At 44.2% G+C, this 22,440-nt stretch overlaps 1 protein-coding gene across 3 annotated transcripts in view; it reads right to left on the bottom strand.

Annotated features, from left to right (window-relative positions):
- The window catches only part of FBLN2 (fibulin 2), a 127,968-nt gene that overhangs the window by 44,267 nt on the left and 61,261 nt on the right, over nucleotides 1-22,440 (bottom strand). For all 3 annotated transcript variants that reach the window (XM_044451484.1, XM_044451485.1, XM_044451486.1), the window contains exons 3-5: nucleotides 7,821-7,932; nucleotides 6,693-6,822; nucleotides 3,754-3,940 (exon numbers count right to left, since the gene is read on the bottom strand). In XM_044451484.1, the coding sequence (XP_044307419.1) occupies nucleotides 3,754-3,940; nucleotides 6,693-6,822; nucleotides 7,821-7,932 (429 nt within the window). The remainder of the gene's footprint in view (nucleotides 1-3,753; nucleotides 3,941-6,692; nucleotides 6,823-7,820; nucleotides 7,933-22,440) is intronic.

Raw genomic sequence — 22,440 nt, 5'->3', positions numbered from 1 at the left:
GTAATATATGACTGCATTCTTGTTAATGTAAGACCTAATTAAACGTCAAAAATAATAGTGTGCTGCATTAATTACTTCATGAGCTCTAAAAGCATAATTGATGGAACATTAAAGTAAAATAATTCGGCTACACCCATACAGTCCCTGAAGGTAAAAGAGCTGGAAAGAAAAAAATGCTCAGAACATCCATTGTGACAGCTGGAAATAAAACATCTGTACACAACCAGAGTGGACATCTCTTCACTGGAAACAGTCAAGACTTTCAGCCCATCAACCCCAAGCTTTAAGCAGGGCCAACCCAAACCCACAAGTGAAATGCACAGTTGCTCCAGGCATTGAGAATTTGGAGGCTGCTGCATGCTAATACAGTATTTCATTCCTCAACTAGTACGGCTGCTACATCTAGCCAAGGATTACAATTACAGAGAGAGCTCTCAGCAAAACTACAAAAAAAATGGAATGTGGGAATCCAGGACAATCTGCTTGAAAGCATGATTTGGATACATCAGTGGGACACAGCATTTTTAGATAATGGGGATCATGTTGTTATTGTGTGGCAAATGTTATTGTACCAGCAGAGCGTCTGCTGCCTAAACAGAGCATAGCCTGCAAGCAAGAAAGGGTTGTGGCGCACAGCATCTCCAAATGTCTCGGGGCCTGTACACAGTGCGCATGGCATGTGAAGATGCAGTATGTTCCCCCATAATGCGAGTCACTGGCCCTACAGGGTGGGCTGTGCCACGAAAGCACTCCTTCCCACTTCTTATTTTTCTGTGCCAAGGAAGCAGAGGGACCAAATAATGGGAACTGTCATTTATATATATTCTTCACCTGTTCATCCCATTCTTGAGGTATGAGATGAGGATGATAAAATGAATTCTTCCCCTGCTTCCCCGAATTCTCTGGACTCCACCTACCTCTGTGAGATCAATTTGTCAGGTGTAATACTGTCAATTGCTAGTTGAATTCCCACAAGATGTGCATGCGTGCACATACAGAATGGTAAAGGAGGAGTCATAAGCATGGATTTGCATGCCAAATAAAATTTTACAAACTGGAACTAGTTTGCCTTGATCATGTGGATTAACTAAGGGTACAGGCCGATGAATGTTTAGACAGACTAAATCCAACAACTCCCAGCAGGTCACAGCAGCCATTTCAGGCTAGAACATGTTAGGAGTTGTAAGACTTCTTCCACTGTAAATATGCTTTGCACCCTCATAAGGATATCAGCTGAAGGACTGGAACAGCTGTATACATGATAAAAGCCAAAACACGAACACTGCAGACTTCAGGCAAAGGGAGTTTGCCCTGTGCAATGGGACTTTCCCACCATTCCCTGTACTGAACCCTTCCCAGATGGGCACAGCTGGTCCTGCATCCATCCATGGCATATTTGGAAGTGCATGGGAGGCTTCAATGGGGAGAAGAAATCCCTTTCACTAGCAGAGCCCACTGAATACAGACCCTACATTTATTACCTAGGGAAGTTGTGGGCTCTCCCTCACCGGGGTCATTCAAAAAGTGTTTGTGACAGTCATAAACTTGGGACGGTGTAACTTAGTGTCCTGCAATAGCAAGGGGTTGGACCCAACAGTCTTCCAGCCCCTTCCAACTGTACTACTCTATGATTCTAAGAAAAGTTCAATAAGAAAACAAGGAATAGGTAAATGCAGCTAGCTTGCAATTAAAATTTAAGTTAAATCTAATGAAATAGCAATGACTACAAAGCATTTCCTAGTTTTTACTGTGGTATTTTGCAGTGTGAGTCCACAGTTGCTAAGATAAAAGGTTTCACCTCTTATCCCTAAAATTTCTGCTATGATAGCTGTCCAAATGACCAAGTGTCATTCCTCCAGCTACAGTAAGCAAGATTCCTTATCTGGACTTTCCTGAAGTTATTTCAGACAATTCACACTGGCATTTATCAACTGGCTTTACCAAGTGATTGTTTATAATGTTGTATCAGTATTGATTTCTAAGATTAACTTCTGTTTGCAAGTTTAGGAAATATAAGAAATTGCTTTCTATCGATAATAATTGATCTGTGAGAGCCATTTTTCATCCAGCCCATGTACCATAACAGCAAAAATTCTCATGTGATACATATAGATGTATTTATGAATTAGTACCAGTACCTTCAGATATGAGCACATTGGGAATAACTTTTGATTTTGCAAAGCAATTGCCTTAAAAGTAAGTGTGATGTATTGTACTGCCTTTCAATACTACATTCTTTTCCTTTTATGATACAATTTAATAGCGTACAATCTGAATGTAAGGGCCTGTATAGGAGCTTAGGAGTTTCATGGGGGGGCAGTTTGTTACAATGAGTGCTTTGGTGCTGCTGCTGTTTAGAGTTCAAAGCAGTGATGTGTGAGGAGTTCAGTTTGGGGGTAGGAATGTGTCAGATTTTCTCTGCTTGGCTCCCCAGATTCTATCCTGCTTTCTCTTTGCTCCCAGTTGGCCTCACTGGGAGCGTTCATGTGGGAAAATGGCAGGAAATGAGTCCAAACATGTGGAATATGCTCCTCAGGGAGGTTTACCTGGTGCTGTTGCTGCTCTCTTTTCAGCACAAGGCAAAGACCTTTTTATTTTCCAGGTGTTATTGTAGCTAAATTGGTTGTTAACATTGCTTTTATTTCTGATTTGTTCCATGCCTTGCTTTTATCTTTGTTCGCCATCAACTGCCAGATTTTTGTTTTTAGTTGTTTCATATTGTTACTTGTTTTGTTGGTGTACTGTTGTTTCTCTTGTATGTCATTGTAAACTACCCAGACAGCCCTCTGGGCTATGGGGTGGTATATAAATGTTAAGATATGAATAAAATAATAAATGAGCAAGCCCACAAGACCAGCTTGCTCACACACTGCCCACCACTTGTGTGTTCACTGTGCACTCTGAATTCTGTTGCCACACACATGCCTTGTAGGTTTTGCGTACTTCACACAAGAACCATTCAGCTCAAAGAAGGGGTCCAGTAGCGCTCCCAAGTGTTCACAGAGTTGATCTTGGCTTGGCTCACTTCCTAGGCCAAGACTGACTGCAAGAAAGAAGTCAGGCCAACGCAAGAGAGCCAGATTCTATCTGATCTTTGCGCCCCTAGTTCAGAGCTCCCCATTCCCAAAGAAATGTCAAGAAAGCAGTGGGGAGGAAAGAGAGACAGTCAAGCATCTAGAACTACGTATGCCAGAAGCATTTGGTCTTTGATCAACTCTACAGAAGGAAAAATCTGAAAGCACCAAGTAAAACTTTATAGAAGCAGATAGTTATAATTAGATGCTTCACTACTGGATGTACCATATACGCCCCATGGTTCCTATATATTTTTATATGCCTTATGGCCCTTTTAATTCCAGGCACATTCTGTCCAGCAAGCAAATTTCAGGCAGCTGGTATGTGTAGACAGCATACACTGTATACTACCTCTCTGTATCTTGGACCAAAGGGCACAAATGCATTGTCCTCAACAGCCCCTTGTAAAAGCTGCTTGGCCTCTTGGTAAAATGTCACACTTGTCACAAACACTGCAACAAGCTATAAACAGATGAAACAGGAGCAAAATCAAATGTTGTGCAAAGGCAAATAATCACAATAGCAGTTGAGTGTCATTTAGCAAATGGATTGCTAGAGAAAGCAAGGCACTTAGCCTGATCATGGAACGCTGCATTACCCCCAGCCTGAATGTTTTTATGGAGTGAGAAGACGACGACTTGCATCTCAGCTTCCTGTAGTTCACTATGCAGCACTTACGTTTCTCGGGTGTCACTGTTGGCAGCGGTTCAGGGTGCCTCTTTAGCTCTGGAAGAATCAGATGGTCTTCTCCTTCGCAGCAGGACAGCATCACATGGTTGCAGGGGTAGCCAAGGTTTGGGTTGGACTCACAGCTTTGTCCCTCGCTCTTTACTCGCAGGCCCAGGGAGCAGCAGTCGCAACATTGCTGTAAGAGGAAGGCTTTTTAGCAACGCAGCAATGGCTAGAAGATGGCTGCAGTTCAGCAAAATGCATGCGATGGAGGGCTGCGGATTAAAGCACTGCTGATGTGTGCACGCATTGTACACGCTCTCGCCCAATGCATGCATACACACACACACACACACACACACACTTGTACATGCTTATCTCAGTGGAGGGGCTGTCCTTGCCATTAAAGTATTCCTACGTCCTTCTCTCCCACCACCTCACACCTTATTTCATGCATATAGGGAAAACTGCAAATATATTTAACGTTAATTTATATGGGAGGAAACCAAAGAACTTACTTAAGATGAGGTCAGATCTGTTGGCTTGCACCTAATTTGTGATTCAAGTGCTTATTCCTAGTTATATTTTTCAGTGGATATGCAGGAGAACTCCTTCCTAAGAGAGATTGATCTCACCCCGCCCCCAAATTAATGGCTTTCCTCCAAATAGCTAAAATCTGGAAAAAACGGCACAAAGGAGAGAAGGACCTTGCTAACTGAGAAGCATGCATTTTACCAGTGTAGCCAAGGAAGGATAATACAAATGCAGTATATTCCAGGCAATTTCTCAAGTAGAAGCATTAAACCAAGGAGAAATTATGTATTCATTTCAGCTTTTAAATTCCATACTCCCATACAAAGATCAGGGTGTCTTATAAGGTTCTCTCCCCCACTCATGTTATCCTCACAACAACCCTGTGGAGTAGGCTAGGATGAGAAAGGATGCCTGGACTAAGTTCAAGTAGCAAGTTTCATTGCTCAGGGTGGCTTTGAACCTGGTTCTCTATGAGCTCTCTTAGTTTAGGACTCTCGCCATCCAACCGTGTTCGCGCCAGATGTTTTGGTCATTGTTTTGCATTGCCCCAACGAGCAAGGCTAGAGGTCAAGAATCACAGCAGCAAGAGGCCACCAAGTTCAGGAAGACTGCTCTAACTAGTAGGCTATGCTGGGAAGAGCAAGGTATTGCCTAGAGCAGGACCCATCAGTTTCAAACTCTGCAACTGGACCAGCAGGCCACATTTCCCCTTGGCTTCAAAATACTCTTTCTGGTCCTGTTATGTAATATTCTCTAGAACTGAGGACATCTCTCTAATGCCAGCCACACAAATCTAAATGCTACGAGAAACGTACGAGGTACATTTTTGATGGTGAAGAGCGCAGCATCGAACATTATTTATGAACAGTGTCGCTAGGACAACTTCAGTGCTGCTGCTGCTTGACATCAATGCACTGAAAGCTTCACAGCATTAATAGGCAATCCTCTAACTTCTGAGGCATTTAAAATACAAACAACATAAAATGTTCCTTGTTCACTCATCGGGGATTTTGTGTCTGATTACTGATGCAAGTAGAAGTGTGTGCATAGAGTGGCATCCATGGCAGAGAAATGACTTCTAACACATCTCTTATTATGGCATTTTTACTCGTTTTCAGAAATACTGAAATACTGCTTTGAAAATTAAGTTTTTCCATGGGAAAAGCAGCTGTATTCGCCAATTAAAACCTGGGATGCACCATGAATGACCTTACATCTTTCATACTGACAAAAGTATTTGTAAGATGTTTTAACATTACTAGACCAGGCAGAACTAATACATTTCCTGCTGAAGCAATGGAAAGTACCAGAGGATCAAATGGCTGTGTAAACTGTGATCAGTGTTTCAGTGTGGCTACAATCTGGAGGTGAACACTTAAAAATATTGAGTTGGATCCTGTACTGGCAGATACTGGCCATGCTCCATTGAATGTATATATTTTTGCCAGGCAAGAATTCATTCCTTAATTTAGCACCAAAACATAGGCAGAGTGACAATGTTGGGGTGGAGGGCGGGAGCACAAGTTTCTTTGGATTCCCAGATCTAAGTTGCAAATGAGCTACAAAACTGAGGATCTGGGCTAGGATCACCTTCCTCTGCTGCTCCACAACCAGCATGGAAAGAACCATGCCAGCTACTTCCCCAAAGCTGCATGATCGTTTTTAAGAAAGCAGTAAAGGGGATGCCCACAGGGGTGAGAGGGAGGAAGACCAGGATACAGTGTCTCTTGGCAATGCTCCAGCCTCCTTCCTTCTCTGTCCGAAGTGTTGAAGCTAGCCGAGATGTGCTGCCTAGCCAGCATGCAGAGCAGAAGGAGCTGGGTGGCAAAGATCTGCTCGGTGCTCCTTCTACCCTGAGTGGAATGCTCATAATCCCTTGGGTTTGTAAGTTTATGGGCATGCCAGGTGGATTGTACCTGTGGGGTTTACAAATATGCAGTATAGGTATATTATAAAGCAATACATCTATATAATCATTCCTGATGGGAAAGGTTTCCCACTGTACCCAGTCAAATACATGCTTGTTCTTTTATGTCAGGCCAGTGTAACTGCTTAGTTCAATTTCAGTCTAATAAATGTATCTAAGCAGAGAAGAAAAACTGACATATCATCCCAGATTATCTATAACATTATTTTAAAAAAACCAAAAACAAAATCTAACATACTGTTAATTATAATTCTAGAGATAGACTTCTTAGGGGAGGCACCAATGTTTTTATCAACTATGCTTTTTAAAAATACATATTGCATGGAAGCTTATCTACATAAAATTTTCATTCCTTGCTTGAAATGCAATTAAGCAACTGCTCCCTGCCCCATATCCCCACACCACATACATCAAACATTTTAAAATGCAGGCACTGAAGCTGATTTGCATTAGCAATGGTGCCAGAAAGATTTCATTCCAGTCTTGCCTTATAAGATGAACCTCCACAGGTGTCACTTTCATCAGATTTGCACAAATCACCTTCTCTGGCCGCAATCATGCCAGCAATGCAGCTGTTTTCCTTTAAATATGAGACACAACACTGCTTCTGAGAAATTCTGCAACAAACAGAACACAGGTTGCTTTCAAAAGGCAGGCTGCCACTCAAACGCCCGTATACTCTATGAATGGGGAAGCAGTAGTTCCCTTGTACGCAGCATCGGTCAGGCCACATCTGGATTACAGTATCCTGCTCCAGGCACCATAGTTTAAGAAAATACAGACAAACTGGAAAAGGATCAGATGCAACAAGGATGCTCAGCGGACAGGAAGCAAGGCCCTCTGTGGAAAGACTAGAGGAACTGCACATGTTTAGCCTTGAGGTGAGAAGATCAAGGGGAGAGATGATAACTCTTCAAGGACATGAAAGGTTGTCATACAGAGGGGGGCCACGATCTCTTCTTGAGCATCCCTGAGTGTAGGATATGGAATGATGGGCTCAAGTTACAGCTTGACATCAGGAAAAGCTTCCTGATTGTCAAAGTAAAATGACAATGGAATCAACTCTCTAGGGAGGTTGTGAGCTCGCCCACACTGGAGGCATTCAAGATGCAGCTGAACAGTCATCTTTTGCTTTCATCTGGAGTCCTGCAGTAAGCAGAGGCTTGGACCTGATAGCCTTATTAGTCCCTCTACCCTTCTTGGATGCTATGATGATGAATGGAGTAAACAACACCAGTTCTGTTTAACAGTTTTTCCAGTTCTGTTTAACAATGCACAATCATGTACCTAAACAATGTGAAATTTATCTGCACAGTTTCTGAGAAACAGTCATTTGCATTTAGTGAAGATTCTAAGCACTGCCCTGGATTTTTGACAAGCAAGACTGAAGGCACTAGCCTGCCCTTTCACAGCATAACATTTCTGCATTGTATGATACACGATAAACCAAAAGGTGGTTCCTGTACTTGGGAGAAAGCGCCTTAAAATCTGTGTGTGGCAGTGGTGTCACCTGCAAGTCAGATCATAACGCGCTCGTGGAATGTCCATCATACACCAGATTGTAAAGTGCAGGTTCTTGAGGGAGCTTTGGCTTGTTAGCTTTTGCTTTACATACCTGCAAATGTCACCATCAGTTCCACTTACAGGGATGTCGGTGCATTCATTATTATCAATTGCCCACTGTTGTCCAGCAGCACAGCAAGTTTCAATCAAATCTTTAGTTGAACCTGAAAAGTGGCAGACAAACACTTGATGAAAAATGTTTTGGTGATTAGACCAGACAAGTGGGACCAGGAACAAAATGGAGAGAGCCACCCAATAGAATGGCACAGAGCAGCATTTTGGGCAGTTTCTTTGCAACTGTAAATCTTTGCACTGAAGAATTCCTCAGCTCCCAAAATCTCAGATTTGGGAAAGCATTGCAAAAACTTTTTCAATTAGCCTAACATTCAGTTACCAAGCTGGAAGTTGACCAGTCATCCTAAGAAATGGAATCATTGAGTAGTGAGGTGCCGAAAAGACCATTCATCTTTTCTGAACACGTGCTTTGAGGACATTGTTTCTAAATTATCCAACATTGCTATAATATTTATACTTTAAACTCTTCAAGCAAGCCAATTTTGTGAATTCTATTAAATCCCCATATGAAATTACTTATCCTATAACTCTTGGAATAATATATTGTTTAGAACTTATTTATTTACTGGAATCAAACTATTTATTAATTGCAATTAACCTATTCTCCAAATTTCATACTTCTCCAAGTTGCCATGCAATTCTTAGAACAGTAAACAACAGGATGACTCCCATTTACATTGAAAACCAAAAGCTATCATCACAATGGTAATGCAATTCTTGGTAACCTATGAGTGAAATCGTATGCATGTTTAAGCAGGGAAAAGTCCTACATCTACCAGCATTCCTGTGGCAATATAGTGGGATTGCACCTTAAATGTATCAAAAATCCATATCAGAGGTCAGAACAATCCTATGGCCTTTCATTCTGACTCGAAAGCTGGGAATCCCTTTCTGGCAGCCCCTCCCTTGACAGCCAGTGCAGAAAGAACTGCACTAGCTGCTTCTCCACAGTCACAAAGCTGTTCAGCGTCTAGCAAGGTGACCTCAGAGAAGGGGATTAGTGACCATCCTGCAAGGCAGGAGGAGAGGAGACTGGACACCCCGCGGCTCCTTTCCTTCCCCTCTGAAGCTCTGCCCTTGGGCAACTGAAATCAGCACTCCAGCTACTCTGCATAGGATTCCTTGCCTCCTCCAAACTCAGATTTTGAGATTGCAACCTAAATATATCAAAATATATACTTAAATATCTATTTTGGAAGAAAAGCTACATCTGGGGTGCAACCTTAGGCAAGCTCAGGCAGAACACAGGCCTGCAGCTCTCAGAATGCCTCGGCCAGCCATGATTTCCTGAACATTTTAGTTTGACAGCCTTGCTTGATTCAACAGTCCCACTCCTGAGATCTGCCATAACATGGGAAACAGGATTGTTCTGCTTTCTTTAGGCCAGGAATAGGAGCGCCTCTTTCCCTCCCTAGATTTTCAGGAGAAGAAGGCTGCTACATTTGGAAATGGTATGATTTTGAACTCAGATATAAAAAGTAAAGAACTCTTTAGCTGTCATTGTGTGGTCAGAGATGCTCTTTACAGAATATTTAGAATGGCAGCTAAATTCAGGATCAGCAAGGACATCTACCTGCTTTGATGCTTACCAACTGCTCTGTGCATTATGCTTGGCAATAAACACTAATTAGTCCAGGGTGATGTCCCAACTTATACTGTGAACTTATAGACAGTGGAGGATACTATTTTTGTTCTCTTTGGCTTGTCAGCAGTCAGCCCCTGTGAGCTTTACTGCCAAGTTGCAAAGCAAGTCATTTTGCGTGAATTTTTAACAGCAGAAATCAGCAGTGAAAGCTCATCTCAATTGACCTGCCTGTCATAGCTGTGCTTTGCTGACAGGACTGGACTCTTCAATGAGCTGTTGGCATATCTCTCCTGTTAATTGGGCCGGTCATTTGGCATGCCGAAGGCTGTGGGCCGCAAGCCACTCCGTTCGGAGGCATCCCATTGACCTTTTGTACTAAGCCTGCACACTGAAGGTCTCCAGACAAGCAAAGTTCAGCTCTTCCACTTTTCCTCTTAATGGCATTATGGTCCCTGAGGAGTTGCCTCTGCATGGACTATGGTCAACATTTGGCTAATAGGTCTAGTTAGTACAAGACCCAGCAGTCTTATGTAACAGTACTCACTTGGCATTGATCAAGATTAGTGCTAATTCTCCTTACATCTTTGGTCAATATTAGCTCTTATCCATATCCTTTGCAGTAGGGAAAGTTAAATTGTATGGTGCTGTAAAAAGATCAGCCCTTTCTAACATGCCACGAGAGTCAGAGATTCTCCAGTTATCATAAGAAAAACAATGGGAAAAAGAAAAGACATGTTTATGTTGGAACAATGGCAAGAATAGAATCCAACTGGCAAAAAACCCAGCTCCATTTCTGAATGGAGCAAGGCTTTGCTTCTTGTGCCTCTCTGTCCTGGGCGGCGTTTGCAAATGAAGCTGCCTGTTGAATCCTGATTTCACATAAATAATATAGTTACAGACAGTGGACCTTTGGAGGAAAGCGGCGTTTTGGAAGGATGTTGCTATGAAATCTCTAGATATCAGTCTCAGCAGCAGGATCTAAGTCACAATGACTACCTCACTTGCAAGCAGATTTACTAAACATCTGCCCCCATGCAAGCAAGGGGGCATTAAAGAAAGAAGAGAACATCTCAGTATTTCTCCCCCATGAGTCTGACATAAAAGCAGACAGCTTGAATTCCCCTCATAAATCACTGTGGTCTCAAACTGGGGGACACATGTGCTTAACCAGAGGTAAGCCACTGATGTACTCACACATCGCTGTGCCAGGAAGGGGAATATCCCCAGTCGCAAGGAGCAGGCAAGGAAGCTTTTATTTAAGTGCTGAGGAAGAAAAATAAAACATCCAGCTCCTTTATCCAGAGAAATAAATAACCCCCTCACACATACACACTGCAATAATATGACACACACACATATATCTGTTTGTGCACATGCTTCATGAGGCATGGAAGGTTTGTGAAGGGGGTTGTGGAGGAGAATCTCATGATAGCAAGAGTGTAGATGAGCTGTGCTGCAAAGGCGCCTGGGATGCATGCTGGGAACTCCAGGGAGGGCACAGGTGACAACAGATCATGTCAAGGCAGCTTGCATGCTCCTCCGGCTTTCCATTTTATTTTCACATCCGATCTGGGAGGCAGGCCAGGCTGAGCTGGTGACTAGCTCAAAGTCATCCCGTGAACTTCATGGATGAACTGGGACTAGAACCCGGATCTCCCGAGACTCCAGCACCCTAACCGGCACACCACACTCTGGCCTTCCCATCCCTGGCCTCTTGTTGCCCCTATTGCAAAGGTGCCCCACAACTAGCCATTCCAGCTCGAGGACTGGTGTGTCCCCCAAGCCCTCTGCGACAGAGGTATGCGAGTCTAGTGCTTCAGAAGTCTTCCATTTCTACTTACTTGAAAAGAATTGTTCCTGTGTCACATAACCTACATTAAAGGCAGATAGGCAAAAAAATCGTATGCTTCAATGCATCTTTGCTCATACATAATGCATGGGACAGTTTATATATAGGGCTCCGCATCTTTTCCCTATTCCTTCTCAAGCCATTGCTGCATCTCCTTCCAAATGCATGCTTTCATACATTGCTTCCCCGTACAATATCCCTTTCTGTTCTTTGCTTCCAATAATGCTCTCTTTTGTTCATAGTTTAATTTTTGTTTCATAAATTCCTTGGCTTGGTTTTCCAGAATTGGCCCCTTTTTTGAGTTAGTGTGCCAAAATACAAATTGAAAAAACTGAATAAACAGCACCATCTCCCCACCCATGCACATATATACATATGACCAGCAGCCTGGCTCAGTCACCAATTCAAATGGAGACTGTAGCCAAGAATTCAAAGACTGAGACTTGGAAGGACAGCAATGAAGGAACTAGAAAAGATCATCAAGTGTAAGGATGTTTCATTGAAAGCCAAGGCCAAAATCATCTACACCGTTGTATTCCTGATCAGTATGTATGAGTGTGAAAGCTGGACAGTCAGGAAGAAAATTGATGTGTTCAAACATGGTGCTGGAGGAGAACTTTGCGAATACCCTGCACCAACAGAAAGACAAACAAGTAAGCCCAAGCTCAAATTAAGCCAGAACATGACAAAACTGAGGTTATCATACTTTGGGCAAATCATAAAAAGGGAAGACTCTTTGGAGAAGACAATCACGCTAAGGAAAACTGAAGGCAGACGAAGACAAGGGAGACCAGCTATGAGATGGAACAGTTCCATAACAGAAGCCACGGCCTTGAGTTGGCAAGAGCTGAGTGGACTGTGAGGGATGGGACATTTGGGAGACTTCCATGCAGAGAGTCCCCATAAGCCAGACGCTCCTTGACAGCACATTTGAGTCGGCCCAAATTCTTTAACTTTGCTGCTAGCAAAACCAAACAGGCAAACCAATATTCCCTTTAGCCAGAGTGTTGGTGAGTCCTGCTTTGAACAATCTGGGACAGAGCTCAGCTCATTCAACATGCTTATCTATGGTTCCACAAGAGACCTGCCTATTAGCTCCAGGTTTCAGTGGAGGGAAAAAAATAGTTCTGCTGATGTTCAGTCATCCTTCAACCCTGAAGACTCCTCAGCCTTCCCCAAGTGAGTGCAGTCCAGATGTATTGGACTACAACTTCATTGATTGTGCTGGCTGGGCATGATAGGAGCTGTACTCCAACACATCTGCAGGTCATCAGGTTTAAGGAAAGCTAAATCAAATAAATTGCATTTTGTCTTGCCTCAATTTGTAAACTTGCTACAATTTTGGATGCCCAGTAAGCAAAGGAGTCTTCTTGGCTGTGTGTTTGTTTGTGTGTAATGCACAGACTCTGTTTCAGGACCACACATGAATATACTGCAGTGAAAGAAAGGTTGTCAGTCTGTACCTTTTTTATGATTATGAGACCCAATTTCCATAGAAAATCCCGATTTTTCACAATATTTCCAGTACTATGTTTCTGGTCAGGATGTCAGTCAGCATATTCAGCAAAATCATGAGGCAGTGCCTCTGGGAAGGCCAAAAGCAAGAGGGCAGGTGGATAAAACCTGTTCTCTCCTTCCCTCACATAAAATGCATGCAGCAAAACAGCACATTAGACAGAATGTGAAACGATACCTGGAAACATTATGCAGGGATTGGGGGAGGGAGGGACTTTTGAGCCAATTGTGCAAGGGCAGAATGCCCTGCCTGTGCCAAGCACCACGGGCAGCTGCCACACTGTGCCAGGTGCTGGCAGATGCACTCACATCCCTTAGCACCCACGATGTCCAGCCTCAGTGACATGCACAGTGGTACTTTTACCCCTCTTCACACAGATTACTTCATGTAAACCAGACTTTCTCAACCTGATGTGCTAAGTAAGAACTGCCATCATCCCCAACTATGATGGGTGATGGCGGTAGTTGTAATCTAAAGCACTTCAAGGTCACCACTTTGGGTAAGACTGAGTCAAGCTATTCCAGATAGCATTTGCTCTTACATGGGGCAATCCTATCACATTTCAGGCTCATTTTAAAGCTATAATTCACTGTATGGAACCCAGAAGGTTAGCTTAACTCCCCTCCTGTGTTTTCAGTGCACGATATATTTATAACTTACAGCCTGTCCTGAATTTTTTGCATCAACTACAGCTTTGCTGGTAATAGTTGCTGCAGCCGTATCCAGCTTATTAATAAGCATGTTGATCCACGTGGAGCATCATTTGCCATCTTCCTGGCCCAATCTTAATGGATCTATTACTACTCTCAGGCATGCCCGATAATATCAACAGCAGTGCCAGGATGATTAGAAGCATATACATATTCAGATGCTAGTGGTGGGGCAGGGAGTGGGAGACAGTGTAAATGAGCTCATACAATTACTGTATTCCCCAGGCATTCCTATACTGCTGCCCAACTTGCCGCTTCTGCACAGTAGCCTTGTTTTCATGACATGACAACTCACCATGGTTAACCAGCCTTGATGGGTTGTTGTGCTCTCCAGACCTGACATGGTTTCTGCAGGGTGACTTATTCTTCACGAACAAGCCACCCTGTGAAAGCATGGCTTGTTTTAGGGCTGTCCTTGCCCATAGTAGGTGTTCTGTCATCTGGACCTGGCAGGGCAACTTTGTCCTTAAGCACCTACATGGAACTGCAGAGTGGGGGTCATCCAGTTTTAGAGGCTAATGATGGCAGGCAACTCTATTTCTCCTGTTCATCTTCCAGAGCTTAAGCCAAATGTGTTAAACTGGTGCCTGGCTGTGAAGATGGGCTGGATGAGGGCTAACAAACTGAAGCTCAATCCAGACAAGACTGGGAGGCTGTTGGTGGGTGATTTCTCTGACTGGATGGGGAGTGCTCAACCAGTTCTGGGTAGGGTTTCATTCCCCTTAAAGGAGCAGGTTTGTAACGGTGGGATGCTTCTTGAGTCATCTTTGGCACTTGAGATACCTTCAGAGACATTGTGTAACTTTTCTTAGCTTTGACTACTGACCCAGCTGTGCCCCTAATGGGACAGGGATAGCCATCTTTCAATAATCTACTGCCTGGTCATCTGTACAATAGATTACTGCAATGCACTCAATGTGGGGCTGCCCTTGAAGACTGTTCAGAAGCTGTAGCTGGTGCAAAATGTGGCAGCCGGATTAATAACAGACCAGAAGGTCCAAACACATAGTACCACTTTCATTGGCTGCCTTTCGGCTTCTAAAACCAATCCAAGGTGCTGGTTTTAACCCATAAAAGCCTTCATGGTTCGGGGCCACAATACCTGACAGAACACCTCTCCCAACCGCTGCCTACCCTCGTCACTACGATCAAGATCTGAGGTCTGTTTCTGATTCTCTTTCTGAGAAAGAGTTGGTTGGTGGCAACAAGAAGTCCTTCTCAGCGGTGCCGCCTCCCAGTCACAGAAAACTTCCCCACTGAAGCCCTCCTGGCACCAGCTCTAATACCTTTTCAGTGCCAGGTTAAGGCTCACCTCTACCACCTGGCCTTTCATTAGCTTCAATATTTCATTGGGCATTATGCCAGCTGCTTACCAGCTCTTGTGATTTCATTTGTGCAACTACAGAGTTTCTAATATTTGCCTTTAAATCTGACTTATAATTTTGTAACAAATATTTATATTTTTATTGTTACCTGTATTTTATATTGTGTTTTTATTGCATTTTATCTGCTGCTATAAACAGCTCAGTGAGCTTTAGCTATTGGTGGCATTGCAATAGAATTCATCATAAACACCATCACAAGCACAATCAATCATAATCACAACAGCTCCAAAAAAAGAGCCATATGTGTGTAATGAGACATTTCACATATCAGCTAGCTATATGTGTGCCTTATGAACACTTTTTTTTTTAAATAAGCAATTTTCGGGGGGCGGGGAGACAATTGTGCTTTTTTTCCAGAGTCCAGAAAACAATCAATAAAGCAAATGGGGCTATTGATGAGGCGTCACTGGGTCAGAAATGAAAGTAGCTAGAAGCATTAAGGGGGTAGGTGAGGGAGAGCAACTGGCGGCAAGCCTGATCGTTCGTTGGGTGCACAGGTTTGCCCAGTGAACAACCTGCCACCACAACTTACTCTCAGCGTGGCAGGAGTGTGATGAGTAAGCCCACCAATGACTCCGACCCAGAGCACATGAAGCAGCTGTATGGTCCTTCACCCATGTTCGAAATAATGATTACTCTCTGGTCCTGATGCAGAGAAAGCTAGACATGCTGAACATGTGCTGCAATCCAATGGAATTCGACATATTTCTTTGCTTAGAAAAGAAAGGTTTAACTGTTTGACTCCGGATGAGTACATAGCTAAAGTTATCACGATGTACAGAAATTAACCACAACTGCTTGTGGAATGCATTGCATTTTTCAGACTTAATCTTGAATTTCTCCAGAATCAGTCTATAAACTTGCGGAGAATTGCACCTCAGCTAGACATTTAATCATGCAAAAAGAAAGGACTCAGCACCAATGGTGGTGGGAAGCCACACTCAGGGGCTGTCGCCTGCCCCCTGGCCTGTCCTCTAACTAAACCTGTGCAGCTTCACTGCATTTGCCGCCGCTGCTGCTGCTCCCTTCTGGATCCTTCTCCTCAAGAAGCTCAGCAGCAACTTTATTTTGCAGAATGCATGCTCGGCCCAATTGTGCGCACGGGGATCATCCACTGCCACATCAGGCAATGGGCCCTGCCTTCCAGCTAGAATCACCTGAGAAAATGACCCCCCTGAAGTTTTCAGGAAGGATTTTTTGGCCTCCTTGGAAGCCTGAGAGGAGGAGCCCGGGTCATTTTGCTCTGATTAGCATCATTGTGGACTCTGTGAGTGGCTAAGCAGTGAAAATCTTTGAGGTCTGCATAACTGTCTTAAAGCAAAATCATCTCATGGCTTCACAGACTTCTCAAGTAGTCCTAACAGAGACACACAGCAGGTTGAGAAAGAAGCTGAAGTAGCTGAGAGTTGTATTTTTTTAAAAATGATTATTTTGAAAAGGAGAGTGGAAAAATGAATGAGAAAATGAGCAGGAGAGAGGATGCACTGACTCTTTCATTTTCCAATTTCTGCATTATATTTGCATTTTTTTTCTACCTTTGTTTCCTAGGAGGAGCCAGATACCCGAACAATCCAGTCCCATGAACTCCATGTAGGCTTGCGTGCCTGTGTGTATTTGTGCATCTTGCTGTTATTGCTCAATGTGTGCTTGTGGGTGGGTGGCCGGCTGGGTGGGGTGCTTAAGATAATTCTCTGAGCCATTTGTGCTGGCTGGAAGCCACTTAATTCTTTTCAAAGCCTTTTTTGCTGGCTGGTGGCTATTGAATGTTTTCAAAGCCAGTTGTGCTGTGACTGTGCCATTTTAGTTCATTTTTCAAAGTTGCTTGTGCTGGCTGGGGGCCATTAATTTTTTTCAAAGCATTTCTGCTGGATGGTGGGCTCTGTTGTAAAACTGGAGTCCCACTTGCCACAGCAGGTGGGAAAACATGCTGCTGAATTCACATCATCACGGGGGCAGAGGGCTGGGAATGAAGCTGCAGGCCTCCATTCCCCCTTTCCCTCAGGATGGCTGCAGCGTGTGGTTTTCCATGTCATCCAAACCTGGCAAGCCACGCAGCAGGGCTGGCTTCAAAGCCACCCAGAGCACATGCCTTGTCTCAGGTGGTTCCAAAGCTACCAGCTGCGGGAACCCTTGCCAGTTAGTCACGCACCTCAGGTGTAATTAGGCAAATCATGTGACATGCAACTGGATGCAGGGGGTTGGAAAAAGAAGCCACTGCGGCTTCTTTTCCTTGTGATCATGCTGCCCCAGCATGTGTAGAAATGGGCTAACGAAGAAAAAGGATAGGGGACCTTGGATCTCTAGGTTGCGATCTGGCCTCTCTGCCTCCACTGACATGGATTTCAATGATGAGAACCACTGCCAAAGGTAGGAGAATGTGGTATCATGCATTAGCATTTGCTTTCGAAGCCCAAGAACCTCCAAAGCCCACAAGAGTGCAGATAAGAGAGCTTTTGTTAAAGTGTCTGGACCCAGGCCACTCTCAGAGGAAGGAAACTATTCAGATTCTGAGCAGACATGAAGAGATCATAAGGCAGGACACTCGATTTGCATTTAATTCTGCACACATCAAGTGCTTTGTAGCACCAACTTTATAATTATACATGGTGATGTACACCACAAGACCCAAGAGTAAATAAGCAAGCCAAAACCTATGCAACTGAAGTACTGAGATTGCTCCTGGCTTCCTCCTTTGTCACTGTATTAGCTCCCATAATCAGGGTTTGCTCAGGAATGTTGGCAATTATGATCATGGCCCCAGGTATTTCCTGGATTAATGAAAAAAGTTGATAGCCCAAAGCTCTGCCTCAATCCATTAAACTCTGGCAGTTCTTAAGTCCTCAGGAAATCCCTGAGGCTGGAGTTGAAATGGCTGTTAAAATTCCTTGTGCAAGATATGCTTGGGAGAGATGGGTTAGTCAACAGGTCACCACCCCCAGCCAAAATTAAATCTGATAGTGCGTCCCTGCAGGCACAGTGGGAAGCACCAGTTGGAATGGTTGTCTGCTTGGGTTATGTGCAAGGCAAGGAATTTCCCAGTGATTACCAGGAGCTTAGCCATAAATGCCTTTTGTGCATGTATTCAATCTGACTATATATTCTGACTATTCAAGTCAGAAAGTTTACATTGCTTAAATTTCCATGGAATATATTCTGACTTCTGATCCATTCACAAAGAAAGGAGAATATCCTATTTTTGTTACAACATGATTATATCTTCTTAGATATTTAGGTTGCATATTTGGAAAAGCAAGCAACCTTGTTGCTTTTTCTTGATCTCATGTCAGCAGCTTTTGATGGAACTGACCATGCTATTCTACTGGACTTGGTCTGTGAGGATGCATCACAGGTTCAGAAATTGGCATTTGGGGATTGTTTCTGGCAATTGTGCCACTGGGCATGATCCTGTCACCTGTGCTTCTTAACTGGCTGCAAACATTAGGGGACGTGGGGTGAAATTTCAGTAATATGCAGACAGCCAGCTCCATTTATCTGTTGCATCTGACCCAGGTGTGGCTGTGCACAATCCAAACCAGAGCTGGATAAGATCCATGGAGAGGACTGGATGAGGGCCAGCTGAAATCGAATCCTCTAAGTCTCAGGCCAAGGCTCCGTGTGGCCAGTTTCTGGGTCTGGATCCTGGTCATTGTTGTGAGCTAGTCCTTTCCCTCCTTCCCCCACATCCCAAAACTCAAAACAATCCTTTGAAATGCTGTTCTTTTATTAAGACTCCACAGATATCAGCAGTTTGAGCTCTAAATAGCCTTTGGTCAAAGCTGAACAGAGGAGCATCTGCTCTTTGAAAGCGCTGAATACAAACTGGAAGCTTCCCTGCTGTCCCTCTCTTTCTGTAAAGCTTCTGGCTCCTCCCTCAGGATGCCTTGTACTGCCAGAGAGCAACATGGTGCAAATGGTGAAGCTCCTCCACTGGAGCAGTTTGCTTCTCCCAGCACCTACCCACTAGGTCAAGAACTGGGTCTCGCAATGCTCCCCCTCCCTCTCCTGAAAACCCTTCCTCTCCTTCCAAAACAGGCTGATTCTCATGCTCAGCCTGAGGAACCACACTAGCTACAGTCAAAGGAACTTCAGAGACTTTGTCCCCCCACCCTGCTCCTGCTCCTCGTGCTCAGAGCCCAACAACAACGCCCACTGAACAGCCTGCAGTGTGTGAGGCTGCCCCACTCGCCACAGCCATTTACCTGTCCTGGTGGAACTGCATTCCACGTACAGCTGGGGTGGTCACCTAAAGGAGCTCTGGCAACCCTTTCTGCCCACTCCCGAGCATTCTCCCACAAGTCACACACACGCGCATCCAGGCGGCCAAATATGGCGGGGAGAGGAAATTAAAACAGTAAAAAATGGCAACTGTAGCTGCTACAACACTGTTCTAGTGACAGCCAAGACACAGTGATGAAGTTTGATGGGCTGGTTGAGTCCGAGGCTGACTTGCTACTGTCTGAAGAGCACAACCAAGCTCAACATACTGTCTGCAAGGCTGGCCACCTTGAACTTACAGACTCCAAGCCAGGATGATCCCAAAGGCCCCCTCACCAAGCCCACTTCCTCAGAGGAGCCAAGCACACCCTGCTCCGAAACACCTGCCCAGTTGTGTTACGCCAGGCAAGAAGCCACTGAGAGACAACGAAGTGTTCCCTTCGAAAGCAGGCAACTGGCCCACATTCCTTACCATACACTAAGAAGAGTGATTTTGCTTGAAGGAGTGAGAAGACTTTAGCCTCCTGCTTTCACTGGCACGAACTGCTCCCTTTGTGCTCTCTGAGGTGCTGCAACCCAGGCCTGCTGCCTTCTTGCCGCACGGTTTGTCTGAGAGCAGGACAAGAGCCATGTCCTCTAAACTGTACGCCTGCACACTTAGACAGCCTTTTCAAAACTCCTGCATAGCACCCAGTCTTCTTGAGCCTGCTGTCCCTCTGTGCTATGCATGCCAGGGAAGTGACGGTGGCAGCGGAGAAGGGAGGCTGCTTTCATAATTCACTGGCAGAAGCAGACAGTGACCCCGAAACATGTGGCCAATGTACAAACTAACAGCTGCAGACTTGCATTTTGCAGTGGATTAGTTGAAAGAAAACGTCTATGGCGCTGAACGTTTCACAGAGATAGTGATGGAAATTAGGCATCGAGCTTATAAGTAAAGAGCAAACCATTTATATTTTGCCCTTGAAATTGCTGGCCCTGTATAATTCATTAGGCATGTTCAGAAATGCCTCTGTCAATTTAGATAAATTCCCACCACGGGGGGGATGGAGGGAGGCAGAGGGATCCTTCATCTATATTTAGTCATTATTCTTTCAAAGCTCTTCTTTTTCCTTTTTCAGATTGTGCATGTATTGTCTGGTAATGTAGGACAGAGGAAAGTTGTCCCTTTCTCCATAATTTTGCCATGCCATCCAAATGTGTACATTTGGGAATGCGAATTTTCAGTATCAGGATGAGCAGCAGTGTGTGTGAAAAACTGAGCTCCCAGCAGGCAGGCACGCGAGCGCCTGGCTTGTTCCCCTCCCTCCGGCTGGCTTCGCAATACTGCTATGCACCCTCCCGATGATTTTGAAAGAATGAACAACCATCAAAGAAACAGTTTTATAGCTTGATTCTATCCATGTACATCCAAATCCATATTCACAGCCCTGATGGAAGCTAATGCCAAAGGTACAGGGACATCACTGAAAAGGCCCTTTGTCTTGTACTCACCAGCCTAGCTGAACTGTGGACAGATGAGAAAAGACTCTGCTATTTACTTCTGAGAATGGGCAGGCTGGTACAGAATTTGGGCTCTCCTGGTAGGCCTCTGGGAGATCTCTAAGGATTTCTGTTTCCTAACTGCTTAACAATAGTACCACTATTCTACCGCTGCAATGAACAAAGATGCGTCAACCCATAGAACTGTGAGCTCCATACAGTTTTGGAACTCAAACTGAGTTCTGGATCCAGAATTCTTTAATGCCAAGTATGTGTCTTTCTGTTCGTGGATCTCGGGGTTCTAGTCAAAGACAAATCAGATTTTGTAAACCAAGAAACTGGCCCAAGCAAATATGGTGATGCTTTTCTGTCTTTTCACACTGTGCAGCAGAGAGCTATGCCAAAGGCAGGACCCAAATGTCCAGTTGCCTGGTCAATGATGTAAAGACAATGATGCCTGGTCAGCCTTCCTGATTTCATGATGATGTTCTGCATGGCAAGGAATACAGAAAAACATCCTTGCATTACTCTGGCAAATGAGAAAGTCTCTTCTGTCTGTCTTCCAGAGGTAAGACCAAAATGGCTGCAGTGATCATTGCAGGTGGAAACTACACCAAGAGAAATGGAGGGCAAGTGTGTGAGAGTGCATGTCCAGGTTCAGCTCATCTCTAAAACATAAAACGCCCAATCAAGCAACTGCCATCCCATTTCCAGACTTCAAGCAGAGGCAGATGGGCCCCCATCACCGTGAGGAGAGAAAAGAGGAGCAGGACAGCTTGTCAGATAACTAGTTTGAAAAAAGACACATGAAAAAACCAGATGCAAATCGATTCTTAAGCCATCAATTAGCCTGTGACAAGCATGGAAGGCAGCAGCTGCAAGCAAAGGGTTCAAACCATTGAAATTTACGTCATGTATAAGTAGGAATAGTACAGATGAAAGAAAATTCTGATCTTTTTCCTTTCTGCTCCAAAACCCAAACCAAACAAAGCCAGAACAAAACCAAACAAAACCCCTCTCCTAGATACTGTGGTTGATTGGGAAACACCCTATTCCATGCATTGCTGCTCAAACTTTGGGATAAGCCTTGTTCAGTTTGTTTGTTTCCTGACTTTTTATTTATTTATTTATTTATTTATTTATTAAAACATTTCTATGCCGCCCCTTGCCGAAGCCTCGGGGCAGCTCACAGCATAAAATAAAATACAATAAAATACAAAAATAACAATATAAAATTAACAATATAAAATAAATAACAATATAAAAGAAGTCTTCCTGATTTCTTTTTCCCTTTCAAGCACTCAGAGTGGCTTACGCAAATCTCTTCCTCTCAATCTTATCCTCACAAAAACAATCTTACAAGGTAGTTTGGGCGGAGAGTCTGTGACTGGCCCAGAGACACCCAGTTGGCTCCATGGCTGAGGGAGGACTAGAACCTGGATCTCCCGAGTCCCAGTCCCACACTCTTATGAGGAAGAAGAACTAACCACTCAGTCTGGGGACTAACTGAGCAGCTGGACATACAGAGGGATGAGAAAAGAGTAACCCCCTAGGTATTGTAGCACTACATTTCCCATCACCCCCAACCATTGGCCATTGGGCCATGTTGGTCAGGGCTGCTGAGAGTTGGGGTCCAGAGACATCTGAAAGGCCATAGATATCTCACGCCAGAATCCTTCTCTGGATCACCGGATCACCTGACCTTTCTGCCCCACCACCATGTCCCTGTGCTATATGGGAAGGAAGCCCCCTTCCCCCACCCACAAGTCCTTGCAGGCCCTCCACCTGTTCCATCTGGAACCATCAGCATGTAAACCATGTACTGGGTTATTATTATTATTATTATTATTATTAT

This window comes from Varanus komodoensis, unplaced genomic scaffold, assembly GCF_004798865.1.
Source record: "Varanus komodoensis strain SLA01 unplaced genomic scaffold, ASM479886v1 scaffold6_2, whole genome shotgun sequence".
Lineage (NCBI taxonomy): Eukaryota > Metazoa > Chordata > Lepidosauria > Squamata > Varanidae > Varanus > Varanus komodoensis.
Note: the sequence above shows the minus strand (reverse complement) of the source record. Positions and strands in the feature narration are given on the sequence as shown.